This window comes from Podarcis erhardii (assembly GCF_964252035.2).
Source record: "Podarcis erhardii genome assembly, chromosome: 1".
Taxonomy (NCBI): Eukaryota; Metazoa; Chordata; class Lepidosauria; order Squamata; family Lacertidae; genus Podarcis; species Podarcis erhardii.
In genome coordinates this window covers 57,095,862-57,115,948 of record NC_138497.1, presented here as the reverse complement: position 1 = coordinate 57,115,948, position 20,087 = coordinate 57,095,862, and the positions used below count along the sequence as shown (strand labels likewise).

At 41.5% G+C, this 20,087-nt stretch overlaps 1 protein-coding gene across 7 annotated transcripts in view; it reads left to right on the top strand.

The window, feature by feature from the left end:
- The window catches only part of PRR5L (proline rich 5 like), a 67,683-nt gene that overhangs the window by 34,195 nt on the left and 13,401 nt on the right, over window positions 1-20,087 (top strand). For all 7 annotated transcript variants that reach the window (XM_081835885.1, XM_081835884.1, XM_081835887.1 and 4 more), the window contains exons 5-8: window positions 3,273-3,330; window positions 7,238-7,329; window positions 13,623-13,763; window positions 15,238-15,364. In XM_081835885.1, the coding sequence (XP_081692011.1) occupies window positions 3,273-3,330; window positions 7,238-7,329; window positions 13,623-13,763; window positions 15,238-15,364 (418 nt within the window). The remainder of the gene's footprint in view (window positions 1-3,272; window positions 3,331-7,237; window positions 7,330-13,622; window positions 13,764-15,237; window positions 15,365-20,087) is intronic.

Below are 20,087 nucleotides of genomic sequence, written 5' to 3'. Positions count from 1 at the left end.
ATCCTTTCTTCTAGGTCAGCAGGCTGAAACGTGCCACTTCTACACATCTTTACTTAATTGTTGAGAACTCTTATTGGCTGGAGGATTGACAGGTTGTGCAATATGTCTTTCCTGTGCCTTAATTGGATCTGTGTTACTGACCTTCTATAACTGCATGTGAATGCAGGTTAGATGTTTCTATATTGAGTTAAATCTGTCCTGGATTTTCCTTGGAGATGTAGGTGGTAGAATGAAAGCATATTTTCCACCATTCTGAGTTCAGAGCAGGACATGTTATTCAGCTAGACCACTGACTGTTGTGTATATATGGCCAGTGTGTATGGAGAAAGAAGTCCTGAGGAAATGGAAAGCATAATAAATTAGCATTCCTGATGTGACCTGAGTGGTGGGCAAGGTTCCCTCAGAAACTTGATTTCTAAAGAAAAGATTTGGAGAGAGTTTTGCCTAATTTTGCCATCATCCACCTTGGCCTAGCTTAAAGTGTCTCTGCCAGCTGAGCCTTTTCCTGTTGCTTCACCTCAACCTTGCATTTTCATTCAAGAAACTTTCCATTACATTGAGTACCTGAGACCTTTTGGGGGTGCCAAATCATTTTTCCATGGGACATGTGAAATGGCATGAATAATGGGTATTTGTCTTCCTATTCTGGAAAACACAACAATATCTTCTTTCTTGCTGCACTGGGCTTCTTTGAGGGGAACGGCAGTTCAAAAAACAGAATAAATTAAAAAAACAAAAACAAAACTATTACAGCATTGTTTGTTACTGGCAATTTCTTAACTAATTCTAAGCACCTATTTCTAAGGAATGCCCTGCCATTAAAAGGAGACAGAGAACTCCATGTAGCAAGAAAAACAAACAGACCCTGATTTATTTTAAGTGTATAGTGTCTCTGAGAATGTCTTACTTTAATCCTAAATCCTTTAATTAGGGTGGCATAATCTTTCTAGTTCCACAAAATAAATATAGCACTTTTGAAAGTAAGGCATTGCAAACGAATTTATGATTTGTCAAAATGAGAATATCTGCTTCCCCACCAATGCTAAACATTCAGAATGTCTGTGTGATTTTTTTCACTTTCCTGGCTCCATTCCTCTCCTTTGGCTTTTTGTAAAAATACAGGGAAGTGGTTGTTTACGTAGTCAGATGTGACTGTTCCTCCTTGATTTAAAAAAAGCACAACCCAACAACTTTGGAATATTAACTGACAAATCTGTTTTGTTCACTACCCCTCCCCCAATATATTGGCTTGCATATAAAGGTAAAGGGACCCCTGACCATTGGGTCCAGTTGTAGATGACTCTGGGGTTGCGGCGCTCATCTCGCTTTATTGGCCAAGGGAGCTGGCGTACAGCTTCCGGGTCATATGGCTAGCATGACTAAGCCGCTTCTGGCGAACCAGAGCAGCGCATGGAAATGCCGTTTACCTTCCCGCCAGAGCAGTACCTACTTATCTACTTGCACTTTGACGTGCTTTTGAACTGCTAGGTTGGCAGAAGCGGGGACCGAACAATGGGAGCTCACCCCGTCGCGGGGACTCGAACCGCCAATCTTCTGATTGGCAAGCCTTAGGCTCTGAGGTTTAACCCCCAGCGCCACCCACGTCCCTGCTTGCATATAGATTACCCATTAATAATTGGAATATATGAGTAATCATGAAACCACAATGAATGGATGCATGTACACTCAGAGCAAAGGAGTGAAGCCATTCCTGTTTGAGGGATCATTGCACTACTGCAGAACCTACACGCCCAGGCGGTTTGAGTTTGACTTCATCCCCAAAGGTACAGTCCTCCATTGTCTTCTGAGACAGATGGATGTCAACAGACTATGTATGAACCTGAAAGTTAGAAAGAATAACCTGCCAGTAAATTTAGAAGCAGGGTGTCACATCCATTACTCACTGTGTCCTTGTTTATATGCAGTGCTAAGCAAAGTAATTGCTTAGGGTGAATGAGCAAATAGACAGGCTTCTAGAGAAGAGTATATGTCTGTTTTGCTCCTTCCCAGTCGTTCTGTGTTGTGCTAACCTAAGCCATGGTTTAGATTAGCATTATGTGCAAACCATGCCAGGTTTGCATGTGCTCTGCTCCTGTTTGAGTCTGTTTTATTTTTTTCCAAACTTGAGGAAACCAGTCCTTTGAAGCTTTAGTCTTCATTCGCAACTTTAACAAAGGGTTAAATATAGATAATTAAACAACTGGCTAACTTACTCAGAAAGCAGATAAAAGGAAGTTTTTATTATCAGCTCATAACAGTAGATGATGGGGGGTCACCAAGTTAAGCTGATTGTCAGATGATCAGGAAAGGCAAAAGGATAGGCAATGGATTTCTGCCACATTCATGAGATAAAAACATTGTTCTCCTTTAATTTTTGCTTTTCTTTCCTCTCTTCACTACCCAGCTTGAGGTTGCTGGTTTTATGCAGCAGCTTATTCCATAAAGTACTACATATACACTGAAGATGTCATATGCAGAGTAAAAATTGTATTGTACTCCTAATTCCTGACATAGTGGAAGACTAGCTGGGTAGTCATAACAATGTGCTTTCTTTTTAATTTTAGACAAACGGTTAATTTCCTGAGACTGTCTCTTGCCGCTCCAAAGAGATTGGCCTATTGTATTAGTTTTCTAATTGCAGAATTTGGTGGAGGCTGTTGACTTTAACAAGAGATGCGGTTATAGTATGGGACCTTCAAGGTATGCATGGTGTGCTACTGATGTAAGGGATATTCTCTACTCCATATTTCTGGTCGTGGTGTGTTCATTAAATTGCAAGTAAGCTCACATTGAAGGCAGAGCATGTCCTTTCATTCATTATTCTCAGGAACTTGATAAATGCACAGAATGGATTTCTCAGTTGCGGAGTTGTGGTTATTAGCATTGCATGCACATTCTAACCCAGTTTAACTGAATTTAACTATCGTGGTACTACTTATGGGTTTGTTGGCAAGTTGAAAAAGAAAGCACGACTGAATTGAACTGTAATGCCTACCCTGCTTCTGAATAATCGTATGAAAGAATAGGCTAAGGGCAGATTTCCTGGCAGTGGTTTTTGAGTGATAATTACTACACCATTTGGCAGCTTAGTTATATGAAATAGGTATTACTGCAAGTGTGTGCTTTGCCATTAATACAGAACTGGATGACCGAGAGCGTACTGGGTTGAAAGCATATTGCCGCCTGGCTGGGTGAATCCACTATAAATAGCATTCTTAAAAATGGAAATCATCACATGTATGTTCAGTCTGTTTCTCTTCTCTTTTTGGTAGAACCAGCTCCTTTCGAAGGGCTTGCTGTTCATGGAGGAGAAGGTTAAACTTTGTGAAGGCAAGTATAGAGGGGCTGCTGCACTTCAGGAGAGGGCTCTGGGTTCCCTAAAAGCCCTGTGAGTTATCTTTTCAGGCTTGGGTCACTTAGGCGGTTTTGTGGAAAAACCAACACCTGTGAGTCACATGACTAAATATTATAAGGTCCTGTTCTGTACAAGCAAGAAACTGAGCCCTGATGATAGCACAGAGTAGAAATTTAATTGGAGCACAGAGGAAGTAACTTTCTCTTCCTAAAAGAAAAAAAGCTAATACAAATAATCACTTATAAAGTGGGAATTGCTACATATAGCACTTGTTCATGGACCCACTTCTCTTTGTCCTTATTGTCTTGCTAACATCTAGCAATATGGTATACATGGGGTTGCCTCTGAAAGTGGCTTAGGAACTTTAGCTGCTACAGAATTCAGCGGCCAGGACCTTTTCAACTCTGTGTGTTATTGTTTTTGTTCGTTACTATGTTGAGTAATTTTCTGTTTTTATATGGTAAACCACCCTGTGATCCTTGGATGAAGGGCAGTACAGAAATTCTATAAAATAGATAAGTAGTGGTAAGGTGAATCTTGTGACTTCTGGATTTCTAGCCGGCAGTACCGTGGCAAGATATTTCTCACATCTTAGCAGAACAATTAACAGAACAATCCCTTGTGCTAGGCTGTCAGGGAGCATTTGGGTTAAGCGGAGGCTTTCTGGCTGAGCTGACTTCCCTCTGTCACAGTAAAGCAAGCATCTCTCCATTGGCACCAGCCTCCTCCTTCCATCCACTGAATGTGCAGGCAGCTGAGCAAGCTGAGGAAGAGATCCTTAAAAAGGGCATCCTGAGGGTGGGGAGGGGCTGAGCCTGCCCAACATCTGCTCACATGATGTTATTGGTGCCTGGTCATTGGGCCAGTGATCATTCCAGATCATTCTGCTCTCTCCCCCTTTGCGCTGTCACTACTGTGATTTGCTGGACTGTGGAAGCGATGGCGGTCCTGCTGCTCTGCAAAGGGCTGCTAGCAGGAGGCTGTGGATTCTGGATTTCTCTGTTCATATCCTATGATTCAGATGGGCAGTGTGTGACTGTCAAAACCAGGAAGATCTGGGAAGGCTTCCAGTGGTCATGGTATATCGCTTTTTCACAGACATGCAATAAGCTCATAATTTTTTACTAGGCCACAAAAAAGGTTTATTAGCTTGCCTGTACACATGTATGTCATTCCCTGATGTCCCAAAAAGAGAAAAATAAGAAACTATTCCCTTCTAGTTTTGGTTACAAGGAGGCAATTGTGACTTGTCATAGGTAAACAAGGGAGATTCAATTATGGGCCTGCTTTATCATGTATGGCTCTCTCGTCTAGTTTCTTATCACTTGGATCTGACTGTACCCAAACTTGCAAAAGTAAAGGAAGAAAGGAGCTCCTCAAATAACCGTTTGCAGCTCTTATGCTGTGATTCCTTCTGTTGATTTTTATTTTTTAGTGGACTGAACCTGCTCCTAGCAAGTAATCAGCAGGCAGATTGGGTGTGATACAGCAGCTCCAGAGTTTGATATGCTGTTTGCTGCTAAAATTCAACTTGTAAACTTAATTCCAGCTGGTCTAGTCCTGGAGAATGCTGGCTTCCTCCATGGGAAAAATTTCACAACCTGAAGTTTAATTTTGAAAGCAGTAAAACTTTATGTTGAAAAACAGTGGGCCATAGGTTGCTCAGGCTGCAACTCTAAGCACTCTTATTGGGAAGTGAGCCTGAGCTATATTAGGTGGGAATTTGGCTGTAACATTGCAATATTCAGATCTACAGTACTCAGTTTGAGGTCTGCAGTGTAAGTCACACAGTCCCTTTGGAAACCATGTCCATATGTGGGTTAAGCCAGGACATACATCTATCTGCTTGTACTGCCCTCTGGCCTCTGAGAACATCCAGCAGCTTAAAACTAATAGTTCCAGATTGGAAAGAAAAGCTCATTTTGGCAGCTTCTGGGTGGTGAGTTTCTGAATCACTCACATTTATGTGGAATGCAAACAGTGCCAGTTTGTGGCTGCTGAAACTTATTTTTTGGCAGGGGGAAATGAGCGATGCTTATTTTCCATGGTTATACCAAAGATCACGTAGATGCTCCTTTGCTTTGGCTTGGGCATGTGAACTGAAAAATGTTTGAAAACCTGGTGACCACAGGAGTTATGACATCGGTGGTGAAGATGAGAGCTACTTGGTTAATCAGATAGTAGGCATTTGATCTTGCTTGCTCTGTGTGACATGAAGATGCCTTCCCTGCCCCTTTGAAATACACCATGCTGATAGGATAACAATAGTGAGAAGGACACATTTCTGCAGGGGAATCTCCATACATATGCATCTGTGCTGTGTGCCAACTTCAGTTGTGGCTGAAAGTAGTATTTTTGTGAAAGCTGCTGCGCCAACATCAGAAAATAGTTGGAGATGCACATTCATGTTTACATCCCACGAAAAACAAAATCAGGTCCAGATGGGTACCAGTATCAATGTTCAATGCAAATTTGGATTTACACCAATGGTTTTTACCCTGAGTAGATACAGCCCACTATAATGACGATATAGCTTACTATATTCCACGGGTACTGAGTGGTTCTGCAGTTACAGAACATAGGACTTAGTAGGATTTAAGGGAGCACCCAAATATTCATGCCCTGAAATCAACAACAAGGAGGTCAGTTCCTTAAATTAAACATTTGGCTGTTACATTTGCCCCCTCTTTCCCATAATGTGTTCATGGTTTTAGTTGAAGGCTAACTAGATTTTGCATGACTTTGGGCATTAAGGTCCCGCTCCTAAAGAGATTTGCAAGGTTTTTCTTTCATTCTTTGCTTTTTACAAAAAGGATAAACCTTGTTTTAAAAGCTTCATATCACCTTTGCCAAAGGCAGTGTGGTACACTGGTTATTTCTGGACCGAGGCTAGCATTTCCCCCCTTTTTGTGTGTGAAGACCCCCAAAACCACCCCCAAATAAAGACACAATAGACACAAAATTTAGTTTAAGGTTTTTGGCATTAAATTTTGTCCACAACTTTATTGATTGCAGCATGTGAGTGGTTCCTTAGGCATTAGTTCCAGACCACCTGAACCTGCATGGTGGCAGGAACAGGACTGACACTGGGCACCATGATATGTCAGTAAGGGAAAGCATCCTGGGGGAGTGAGAAGCTGGCTTTGATCTCTCAGCTCACCCCAGATGCTCCCAGGGGCTCTGGCATGGCCCTAGCTCCTTGCCAGGGTTAGGACAAAAGCAAGGTGAACCCCTGGATTCCTGCAACAGAATTCTCTAGCAGCAGCGATGGAGGGGCAGGCACAGCCAACCACTTTCTCTCCACAAAACATTGAACCAATGCCTAACCCACCAACCTTACAAAGTTGTGACAATTTGCTACACGCTAGGCAAAAACCAAATGGCAACAGCCAATCAGCCTGTGGCAAAATTCCTACCGGGCCCCTGCTCCAAAACAGACAACTCCTAGACAGGCAAAGCAAGGCCAAAGAACAGCCCTAAGTATAGGGAGGGTAGGAGGGTGATTCGATGCACATTGTAGGAAAGAGAAAGCTCCCAGCAACGTGCAACAGCTTAAATAGCCCCCCAGTAGCCAATAGATGACCCAACAGGCCAAATTTCTACCCCAGCAGCCAAGGAGCAATCAATGGGGTGTTGTGGCTATCCAAACGGTCCCGCCCCACAACAGGGAGGCAGTTTATGTGATCTTACCACAACATGGAGGACACAATATCTTGGAAGAGGTGGAAACATAAACTGAGCTACAGTTACCAACACTTGTCTGCCTTTACAGAGAATTAGTCAATAGTTGGATGGCTTGCTTTGGGTAGAGTATAGCTGAATATCAGAGACCAAGTTCTAAAACAAGGTTCTTTTTCTTCACCCCACCCTCTGTTTGCTTAGAAGAGAATCGCATTGACATACTATCTGAACTCTGGGATCACTTCTTCACAGAGACTCTTCCCACACTCCAGGCTATATTTTACCCTGTTCAGGTAAGTCTAGTTAAAATATAAGCTTGGCAGGGAGGAGAATACAGTTCAAACTTACCACAAACTACCTCTCTGAAAGCTGTTGAGACACCCAACACTTAAACTGTAAAGAAATAGATTTCAGGTATAAACCACAGATTTCTTTAGATGTACTGCCGAACTTAAAGATATATAGAGGAGGTCTTAGTATTCTAATAGGATACAAATTCTGTGTGACTTCAAATGTACCTTAAAACAGACTTCCTCATCCCATGTTTTGAACTGGTTTCCACCAGTTCAGTATTTTGACCACACTTACATGGGCATACTTGCTAAAACATAGGCAGAAGAAACTTCCAAAAAACAAAGGAGGGCAGATGAGTTGTGAAGATCCTTTGACATCTTTATATACCTTACAGATAGGTAGCCGTGTTGGTCTGCCATGGTCAAAACAAAATAAAAAAATTCCTTCCAGTAGCACCTTAAAGACCAACTGAGTTAGTTCTAGGTATGAGCTTTCGTGTGCATGCACACTTCTTCAGATACACTGAAACAGAAGTCACCGGACCTTTCTATATAGTGAGAAGGTGGGGAGGGGTATTACTCAGAAGGGTGGTGGGAATGGGTGATTGGCAGATAGCTGCGATGAGCCTGTTGACGACTCTTAACGACTGCAATAGGTCTAACAGGAAAAAGCAAGGGGTGAGAAGGTGAAAAATGGCTTTGTCATGTATAATGAGATAAGAATCCAATGTCTTTATTCAAACCAGGTCTCTCCATAGTTTTAAGTTTGGTGATAAGTTGCAATTCAGCAGCTTCTCTTTCCAGTCTATTTCTGAAATTCCTTTGTAATAGAACAGCTACTGTTATATACCTTGATATGCTAATGGAGTGGAGTTGTCATGTGGGACAAATGGTCCATTGACATCTAAACACCCAAGAGGTCAAAAAGAATGAACCTCTCTGGAGCTTCCTTAAAGGCCAAGATTTCTGCCCTTTGTAAATTTCCTTTCTGTTTTTGTTTTTTTTAATAATATTTATTAGAAATTTCCAATTATAACAACAACAAAAAAAAAACAACATCCGAATTTAAAATCTTATTTTCAATAACATATTTCCAGGACTTCCCCTCCCCTCCCCCTCTTGTATTCCAATTCTTACAAATAAATTCAGCAAGTTCTTATCCCAGATTTTGAACTTATTATCATTAGCCCAGTTTTAAAAATATTTTCCCATCCCCTAAAATCGACCTGTTCCCTTCCACGCGTTCCCCCCTTTGATACACAATACAGATTAAAATAATCAAATATAATTAATAAGGATAAAATTATAAAATATAATTAAAATAATCAAATATAATTTTACGCCCTTTGGATTCCAAATTTCCCTCCCCCCTTTCCCGGTTGCGTTCCCAATGTTCATCAACGTCTGATGTCTTCCTGGAGCTCCCACATCTATCTAGACCATAGTCCTTTACCAGTCATCTTTAATTTGGAATGTCCAATCTCGGAAGGAGTCTATCTCAAAAAGGCCCATTTCTTCCATCCAGATTTTTATATTTAGGAGTAAAAACTCCAATTTTATTTCTTTAGACCTTTCAAATCTGGATGTCCCATGTAAATTTCCTTTCAGGCTTCCCTTTCAATCCCTTTATAGCAGATGCGAAGAAAGTAGATTTGAATCTACTGGTAGATCTCTCAGTGAGTTTCATTCTATCCACAATTGACTCCTAATTGGTTAACAGATAGAAAGGCCTCTCACCTCCCCCCATAAAAAACCAGATTGCTGAAAAGGAAAAGAGGATGTGTGTGTATAACCAGGAATGGATTTTTGTGGGAAAGTTCTGGTACTGAAAACAAATTCTGAGGGTAAGCATGTACTTAGACAGGCTCTCTTCTTAAATTTTGAGGGTACCCCCCTGGTCACACTTTTCCACCTGGCTCCTGTTGGTGGATCAAGTGGCTCCATTACAAAAACAAAGTACATTCCCCCCCCCCCAAAAAAAATTTATAGTATACTGTACATTGTATATCATGTCCTGTCATTGTAGTTCATATCAAGACATTACAAACTGCACACACAAAATATATTTTGTAAGAAGGGTAGCTGTGGAGAGAAGGGAGTGCCCATTTCCAAGGCTGGCTCTTCATTTTCAAACCATGGGTTGATTTGCGAAAAGGCACATCCAGACAGTTAAAAGGGTGTGCATTTTGCAACAGTTAGCAGTTTAATTTTTCTGCTGTTTGTGGGCTGGATTCTCCTCCCCCTTGTGCAGGGGAACAACAAAAAATTTGTTGGCCTCTTACTCAGTTGGCTTCAGTGAAGGACCAACCATTCTATGTATTGTTTGCTTGACAGACCCTAACAATCCTAACTACTGAGTAACTTTTAAATGGGTATTTTAAAATAGCTACTTTGAGATAAGAGGGCAGAGAATACCCAGTCATTCCCTGCTATAGTAATTATTCTTGAACTTGAGGGACCTAAATGATAATATCCACACCCCCCCACCCTATGCTACCCCCAAGGAGTTGGCCTCAAGGAGTTGGCCTCTTAGGAGTCACCTAAATGAGAGACAGCTACCTTGTGAACCAAAGAAGAAATCTTGTCTGGGCATGAGGAGTTTCTGGCAGCATAAATTTCCCACAGAATGAAATTCTTATGAAGGTCACATGCTTCTATGTCTGCCCTTGGCAATCTGGTATTGGCTGGCTTATCCCCCCCCACACTTCCAGCTCCAAAATATCTACTAAAGGCATGATACAAGCCTCCTACTCAGCTCACAACCTGGCAATTTCCAAAAGGTCTAGAAGACTGGAAATACTTGCTTTTTGCTATGTATATACTAACTTCTCATGATGTCTGTATTAATTCTCTCTCTTCCTCCTTTCCTATCCCTCTTTATTTCCCATACTTGCAGCAGATGATAGACGGTATGTGTGAGAATGCCTGTTTTAGAAGGCTATGGTCTCCCTCTTGCTACTTTTAAAGTGATTTATGTCTCAATCCTTAAAATATTAAATGGAAATAAGACTTTTTTTTTTAAAAAAAGTGAAATGTCTTTCCTTGTAGTGTATTCAGAACTGGAGTGTAAATCAGCTGAGAAGTCAATTTCACCCAATGGTACACTGCTTTGAAGGTAGACGTCACAATGTGGTTTTAAACAATAAGCACCAATTTTAAAATTCTACGACAGTTTTTTTTCAAAGTTGGATCCCCAAATGTCATAGAATCATAGTATCAGAGAACTGTAGAGTTGGAAGGGACCCCAAGGGTCATTTACTCCAACCCCCTGCAGTGCAGGAATCTCAACTAAAGCATCCATGACAGATGGCCATCCAACCTCTGCTTAAAAACCTCCAAGGAGGGGGAGTCCATCACCTTCCAAGGGAGTCTGTTCCACTGTTGAACAGCTCTTATTGTCAGAAAGTTCTTCCTGATGTTTAGTTGGAATCCCCTTTCTTGTAATGTGAAGCCATTGGTTCAAGTCTTACTCTCCAGAGCAGGAGGACGCAAGCTTGCTCCCTCTTCCATGCGATGGCCCTTTAGATATTTGAAGGTGGCTATCACATCTCCTCCCTGTCTTCTCTTTACCAGGCTAAACATATCCAACTCCCTCAACCATTCCTCATAAGGCTTGGTTTCCAGACCCTTGATCAACTTCCAGCATCCCTCAACATTGGCTACACTGGCTGGTGATGCTGGCAGGTGTAGTCCAGCACCATCTGGGGACCCCAAGGTTGAAGAACAATAAACATGTTTTATTACAGAGTCTGCCAAGCCAAACTTTTTGAAAGTCTGAGAGCTGAATGGTGGCACCTAATCAGACAGTTCTTACTTTCTATTCATGGCAATATGGTTCTTCAGAAACCCCAGTGTTGGGGGGAGGTATCACCTTAGGTGGGAGCTAGATACTATCAGCCCCCTTGAAACACCCCTCCAGTCTGAAGAGGATTCATTTATGAGAACACGTCTGAAAATAGTTTTCCAACCAGCTCTGAATCCACTTGACAATATTACCACTTAGGTAAAGGGACGCAGGTGGCGCTGTGGTCTAAAACCACTGAGCCTCTTGGGCTTGCAATCAGAAGGTCGGCAGTTTGAATCCCTTGACGGTGTGAGCTCCCATTGCTCTGTCCCAGCTCCTGCCAACCTAGCAGTTCGAAAGCACGCCAGTACAAGTAGATAAATAGGGACGGCTGTGGCGGGACGGTAAATGGCGTTTCCGTGCTCTCTGGCTTCCATCATGGTGTTCTGTTGTGTCAGAAGCAGTTTAGTCATGCTGGCCACATGACCCAGAAAGCTGTCTGTGGACAAATGCCGGCCCCTTCGGCCTGAAAGCAAGATGAGTGATGCAACCCCAGAGTCGCCTTTGACTGGACATAACTGTCCAGGGGTCCTTTACCTTTTTTACCTTTTTATTACCACTTAGTAATACCATTTACCTATTTAGTTATGGGGCAACTTGTCAAGTACTTGACTTATATAAAGTTTAAATATGTGAAAGCTTCATAGTGATTTTTCTCAAGTTATGTCATACCACTTCCCCCCTCTCCCATCTTTCCTTTGTAAAGGAATGATAGTGTAGAATCCTGCAAAACCTTTGCACCAACACTTTGCTATAAATGAGATCTTTCATCAGGATCTCCTTTCCCACAAATCATTCAATAAAAGTTTTGATTTCCTTAAAACAACATGGCCAGCCAAATATTAAATTTGGTTCAAGATTATGTAATCTATAAAATAGAATTCATTATTAATTTTAAACTTGGTTCCTGTAAATTTATGTAAAGTCCAGAGTTAAGCTTTTTGAACTCTGAACTTTTTTGGGGGGTGGAAGGAATACAACTGAAGTCTCTGGACTTTCCCCCCATTATTGTGTATGTGTGTTAAAGGCCATTCTGAGTTATATGTGCTTTTAAAGCAAACATAGTTCATGGCACAACTTGAAAGCCTTACAAAGCTCTTCACAAGTCTAACTTCACAATGTTTACTTGGAAATAATTGTTTCGCCAAGTTGGTTCCTGAAAATGGACTAGAGAGAATGCCAAGTGTTTGTAACACTGAATGATATGAGGAAATAGACTCTCTGAGGGAAAGAGGCACTAGGGAGATGCTTAATCCTTTTCCAAACACTGATCCTTCCTAGAAAGTTCCCCTTTCTTCAGATACATTATCCCCCATGCCCCACTTCTAGCTAGACTTCCAACACAGAAGCAGTAGAAAGGGTCTTGGACAATTGGTGCATTGCAGGTAATAATTGATGTGTGTGCATGTTTGCGCGAACCACTTATGACTTCCCCATCCTGTTCTGCAAATGGTCACATATCCCTGCATTCCTGTTATCTCAGCAATGGATTGAAGACACCCATTTGCAGAGATAACACTTAAACTTCCATCCTTGGTAAGCCCTGTCATTGATTTAATATGTGAATAAGTACATTTTCACAGCAGGTTAAATTTGCAAGATAAACTATGTGCTTGATTTAGCTTGTTAACACTTACAAAGCTAATGCTGCGACCCTGCAGAAATCTCATACTTTCTACAGCTTTATTTTGTATGCCCATAAATACCTGCTCTGATACCCAAAGGGGGCAAAGCATTTCTTTGGAGCTATTGGCTTTTGTTCCTATTTTGCATTTTGATGAAGATGTTAGCTGCATCATTAACCACATTATGAATTGATGATTAACAAATGTGGATTCCCTCCAGCCAGAGATTTGCTTCAGTGGTTGCGGAGCGGTTACCTATATAACTATTCCCATGGAGAATATAGGGCACAGTTTAACTGGGTTGTGGCTGAGGGGGGAGATAGATTCATCGCTGCAATGAAGCATTGGGAGTTGCTTTGAATCTCCTTATTTTCTATTTTATTGTTTTTATACTGTTTTATTGCACTACTAAGCATTGTTTTAATGTTATTGTTTGTTTTTATACTGCACAAAATTTAGATATTTTAAAAATATTCAGCAGTTCATAAATGCCATTAAACAAACAAACACTAGGAAAGCTACCACTTGTAGAATAATTTACCTGCTTGTGTAGGAAGTCTTCCTTTCCCCAGATTCTTTAACTAACCACTGTAAATACCTCTCCATCCACATGCCTGTAGTGGTTAGGTTTATAACTTCATGTGACCAGTCATATGCTGCATTATGTTCTTTGTCCCTCTTCATTCCCCAGTTCTTACGTGAAAGCATAAAATTAACCCCTGACATTATTTACAGCTGCTCTGAAATTGGTGTCAGATGGAGTTAAATGTACCCCAGCACCAACAGCCACTAACTCCCCCACTGTTTTCTGAATGTGTGTACAGGGCCAAGAATTGACTATTCGCCAGATTGCGTTGCTCGGCTTCCGAGATTTGGTCTTACTAAGAGTGAATTTGGATGAGATTCTTCCTCGGGTCCAAACCAAGCTTCCACCTTCCATTGTCCAGATGCTGCTGATTTTACAGGTGGGGAGCAATGTGTTTCTTCTTATCATATGTGCCTTGTTTAATGACTAGTGAGTAGGTGGCCTGGAGAGGTTTCTGTATACTATGAAGAAAGAGGAAAACCTGTGCAGAGCAGAAAAGTGCAATTGAGCAGTTGCTATGAATGACATAGACTAAGGCTGCTGTCCTAACCCCACTTACCTGAGAGAAAGCCCCATTCAATTAAATAGGACCTACCTTTAAGCAGACACAACTAAGATTGTGCTGTAAGTTACTAACTACAAAACCGTTTAGTAAAGGGATACCAATAAGCAGATTTTGTCTTTCATCTGAACCAACTAAGACTATACCTTCTGTTTTATCAACTATCTTCCTCCTCATTTCCCTGTCTCATGGGGGCGGGGTGAGGAATCAATCTCTGGTACTTTTAATGCATCTGATGATGAAGGATTTTACTCTCAAACCTTACAGTTGTTTTCATTAAGTACCATAGGATTTTTGTTTGTTTGTTTTTTGCATTTTCTCACTTTCTTTACTGTGGATAGCTTAATCATGTTCCCTGTTCCAACTTCATAGGAGGATTGTTCAACATTTATTCACTCTCTTATTTCCCAGGCTTACACCATCCATTTTGTTGCCTCTGTAGCAAGCACTTAAATCCATTTTGGTGCAGCTGCTTGAAAAGCTTGCACCACTCTACTTGTTCAGCCTTAGAGGGCTTTTATATATTTATTTTAGCAGAACAGGTCTTCCCTTGGGGCAAGTCCTATTCAACCCCATTGACCCACTGGATCCTATCCATCTTCTAGGGTGTTCTGTTAAGTTACATTTGCATACCAGGTTCGGGGGTCCTTTTTAGCAGGGGGTCCTTTTTAGCTCGGATAGCTTACCATAGCCTGAATCTGCAGAGTTCTAGAAAGAGGTGTACATCTGTAAAGCATTAAGTATTTTTGAACTGCTCCGAATGGTTGTCTTAAGTTTTTCAAATCCTTAACAGTACTGCATTGTAACATATATCAGGTGGCCAGACATCACCAACAGTGAACTGAGCACTAACAGTATGGGAGCCAAAATGGGGTCACTGAGAAACAAGTGGGGTGTGACTGCAATGTTGGAGGAACCCTGAGGTTTGCAGAAGTACAAATATTTCTAACCCCAGCCCTCCTTCAAAAAGATACCCAAGCCCAATGATGACTGAGCATATTCAGGAGCTGCAGAAAGCTGACTGTCCATTGGAATAGAGAAACAGAAAACCAGGATATGAGGGGAATCGAATGACTTCTTTGAGCCACTTATGGAAACTTTATAGTATCCCAAAGAGGGTTGGCTGGAATGCTGAAAGCAACCTGCATTTTGTTGGATAATTATGTAACAGGCTCTTTTTTCTTCATTTTCACAATTTTTTCCTGTGCGTACAATTATATTTCTTCTGAAAGTATTGTGAAAGAAATATATATGTTCATATGTATATCTGTTGGATGCTTTTTTGTCACAGGGAGTACATGAACCTACAGGTCCCAGTAAGGCCTTCATGCAGTTGGAGGAGCTTGTTAAACTCGTGGTCTCCCCATACCTCGGTTTGTGCGAAGAACACTGCTTCCCTGGTAGTACGTGTGCTCTGGGTAAGATGCATTGTATTGCAACGCCATTCGAGTTTCTTTCCCCCCAAGATCCCTTCTTAAACCAATGTAACTTTCATCTGTGTTGGTCAATAGTTTGCTTGAGGGCTGTGCAAAAAGAAAATTGGTACCCAAAATGTGTGTTCTCGTGTTAGTACTGCCTCTGCATTGTTGCAGAACACGTTTGACCAGAGACAACACAGCGTGACAAAAGAACTGTACATCAAGAGTGCTGCCTCTCACATACCACTTGCAACTCTCTTTAAGAAAACAACAACTATTGTCTGTCAGCAGCCAGCATGGTCTAATTAATATGCAGCTTTGTGCAAGACAGAGATGGGAGAATAAAAGCTTAAATCATCCCTGAGTAGATACCAATCAATGAAGCCTTAAACATAATTAGTTTGTATGGAAACAGCCTTCATTTTTTCCCTTCTTGAGTCTTACCAAGTAATAATGAGAGTTCAGTATTCACAACCTGGTTCTGCAGGTGCTTAAAATCTGATTTTTTAAAAAATGGTAGCTGGAAAGCTTCTCGCCACATATTACAGGTTTCTAGTTTAGTTTCTTTCCCTTCCTCTATCCTGCAAGGGAACTTGCCAAACACCCATTGTAGTAGTTCTTTGCGGATCCACGTGCCCCTTGTTTCCACAGCATCATCAGACACCTGTTGCCAATGTTCTGCCTGATCACCAGGTTGTTAGTTTGACAACGTCAGCTGTCTTGGAATTGTGTTATTCAATCACAACTACTTTGTGCTGCTCTTCCCAGCGCCCAGGGCTATGTTGTAGGTAAGGAAATGGCAATAAAGTCAGATCCCCCTAGTACAATACTGTCTAATACCACCGCTAGCCAGTGTGTCATCTCCCCAAAGGCTGCCATTACCCCTGACCATTGGCCATGCTGGCTGGGGCTGAGTTGCAGTCCATAACATCTGGAGGGCTGCCCCAGACCTCTATAATTTCTGGCTTTCCCAGTTTTAGCCACCACTGGACAAGGAATGTTTGAAATTGGCATCTTGTCAGGAAACATGTGTCCCCTTTGTGTTGTGATTCCTGCAGCTGTGGGGCCACATCCTCGTCTTTGGATGTAATCTAGTGTGTGTTGTGTAGTTCAGTGGACACGACCCTTTGCCTCTCAACTCCTCCAGTTCTAATCCATATTTCCTCTTCCTTCTGACAATCATCTTTGTTTCCTCGCCTGTCTTTCTAGCCTTACATTTAAATCAGGGATTGGGAACTTGCAACTCTCCATATCTGGGTAGTCCTTCAGATTTTTCTGGCTTACAAATCCTGTCATCCCTGGCCATTGACCATGCTGACTGGGACTGATGGGAGTTGTAGTCCAGCAACATCTTGGAAAGCCACAGGTTTCCCATCTCTGTTGCAAATCAGGATTGCTATGTAAAAGAATCATAGATTCGGAGGATTCTTAGGCAACTTAGGCACACTGTATATAAATAGCTGGCATTTTATTTGTTTGTTTAAATATATGCTGCCCTTTTAAAAGTCAAAACCCTCTAAAGGTACCTTCTATATATGCATAATGCAATGCAGTTGCCTATCCAAAAATAGTCACCGACTTCTATTGGTAGTGGTGGGCATGTAGTCAGGGCCTCTGTTGGTCTCAAAGTGTGAGCAGCTTGGAATGGGTGGTTGTATGTAACCCACATGGCAAAGTTTCTTTGACATCCTATACATGCTGAGAACAAGAGCTTGTAGATTGGACCAAATGACTATCTGGTCGAGCATCTTGGCCAACCTGATGACACCAGGAAGACCACAAGGGCAACATAAACAGAACAGCACTCTCCTGCTGTTGTTTCCCAGGAACCTGGCATATGACCAGTAGGCATTGGTAGCCTTATCTTCTATGAATTCATCTAATCACCGTTTAAAGTTGTCCACTCTTGGGGTTCTCCTTCATGGATCACTGCCTTGTCGTGGCGAAGGGGCTTGAATAACTCAGAGAAGCTATGAGCTCTGCCATCCAGGGCCACCCAAGACGGACAGGTCATAGTGGAGAGTTTTGACTAAACTTTCTTGGGTTCCATGATCACTGCAGATGGTGACAGCAGTCACAAAATTAAAAGACGCCTGCTTCTTGGGAGAAAAGCAATGACAAACCTAGACAGCATCTTAAAAAGACTGCTGGATCAGGCACCTGTTTTCACAGTGGCTAACCAGAGGCCTGTGGGAATCTGCAAACAGGACTTGAGTTGTCTCCCCTCCTGTGTCATCATCTTCCTTAGATTAGGGAGATCAGCAACCTCTTCTCCACACCATGTACATTTTTGTTTATTCTGTCTCTTCATTACTAACATTTCTCCAATAAACCCAATAGCCCCAAAGATTGCAACTTTTTCTCACAGGGGAGTTGTTTTGAGCACAGTTTCACTTTTGCACTCTCAAAAGTGAGTCCAACTTTCCTCAATAAAGCTTACTCGCTAGTAAGTTTGTTTAGGGCCAGTGCTTTTTTATGCACACCCCTAAACATTTTGTGAATCTAAGTTTGGCCTCATTGAGGGGCAGTATTTCAATATGAGTAGGAAAATGAGAGTACCCCTAAACATTATTATTATTATTATTTTAGAAAAAAAGCACTGTTTAGGGCTATTCCCAATTTTATATGGGGCCCTACAGGGCCAAGAAGATGAAATGCATGTATGGTCTGTCAGTTCCTTCAGACTGAGAGATTCTATACAGCAGCACTTATGGAGAAGAGGAGAAGGAAATAAGTTGGATTGGGAAAGTGATTGATAAGCAGCATAGCAACTTTTTTGAACATAGCATTCCCCTGAGTATTCAGTCATTGGTCTAATGCATCCAACTTTTGTATAGGACTCATGAGTGTGATTCCTATGTTGATTCCTATTAGTTCAAATTAGAGCTATGTTGCATCCTCCTTTGCCCATGCCAGCTGATATTCCTTCCTTGAGCCACCCTCTCCCACTTCTGGGTTTTGCCGAAATCGGTTAGGGTGGAAGAGGCATCACGTTGACTGTCTTTGGTTTAAATTGACTTACTTCTGAATGAACACTCTTTGATTCATCATTGTTACCATTTGGTTCTTCCTTAATAAATATTTGTTAAGAACAACATGCCTGAGAGACATGGGCTGATCTCTCTAGAGCAGAGCTTTCCAAACTGTGTCATGACACGTTGGTGTGTCGGCTGCAATGTCTTGGTGTGTCGCGCAAATGCTCTTATAAGGGGCTAGTTTAACCTCTGGTTTACTAGCAAAACTGAAGTACTGTGTCACAAAATGATTGTGTCTAAAAAGTGTGTAACCAACACGAAAAGTTCAGAAAGCTGTGCTCTAGAGTGTCTGTTTGTAGGACATGCACACCTTCTGGAGTTTGCTGCCTGACTCTATAAAAAAGAAAGAGGGCGGTAAGACCATATCTGATTACAGCTGCTTAGGTTTTACACAACAAATACATACCTTGAGGAAACCAGATGTACTTCTCCCAGTGCAAACATAATCACAGCACAGTTTGCTATTCACAAGTAATAAAATCATGACCCTTCTCCAGAAGGAAAATGATACAAAGTGCATGCAGACTTGCACGGTGCTGAAATTGTTTTGCCTGAAAGTTAGCCATGTGACTCTTGGGAAACTTCTCTGCTATCTTTTTGTCTGCCAATAAAACAAGGGATTGGTGTCATAAAGCAGTTTTATGAACTCAGTGGCCTTGAAAGGACTGTAGATTCAAACCCATCACATTTGCTTTCTGTTTAGAAGTTACGTGTGTGCTATTCACTATGCAAAGCACCTGTTTCCCATGTCAGGTTTGTAGGATTGGGATCACGTTCCAACCAGGATTGAGGAATACTATAATAAATGGATACAAGACTTTTATTTTAATGGGCTGTAAAACAAACACTATTGGCTACTTGTAAGAATATTTATAAACCACCAATTCATATAAACATCATGGTGGTGTACAATAAAACTTTTAAAACATCTTAAAATTTTAACGTATAAAATGCAGAGCAACTGACTAACATGGAATCAAATTAATTCAACAACACTTGGTGAAATGAACAATTTCAGCAGGCAATGGCATTTCAGAATCATAAGCACCTGTCAGATTTCAACAGGAACAGCCTTTCAAATCCATGATGCTAAAAGCCTTCGTTCACTAAGAAACTAATCAAACATTAGATCACAGTGAATGCATTAGACTTCTCTCCCCCCCCCAAACGATCAATCTGTACGTTGCTTTGAGACACTTTTTGCGAAAAAAGTGACTAAAATTTAATAATAATGATAAGGCTAAATGAGCCAGCATGAGTTTTGTACTTTTCTATTGCAATTAAAGTATGTGGGTGGAAAAGATCTGATGGGCTGAGTGAGGACTGCTTTCCTTATGTTGCCATGCTGCAATAAAAGGGACCACAAGAGCTTAATCTAGAGACAAAGTGACAACAGAGCTAGACAAAGGCCTCAACTCCCCAACTCCCAATTACACTGGCATTTTAAGAGACTAATTAGACACTTAAATGATTTCCGCTGACCAGCATCTTCCTTCCTCCCCCATCTCCCTGGTAACAGTTTCCTCAAAGCAATGTGTGATGTGACTTCATTGTTTCCAGTATTTCCTTAACTCCCTGCAAGCAGCCAACAATTGAGTATGAGGATGACACCTCCTCGTGTTTCTTTTCCCAGGGGATGCTGGAGGGACTCATGAGAGACATCATTAGGCCCTCAAAGCCATTGACTT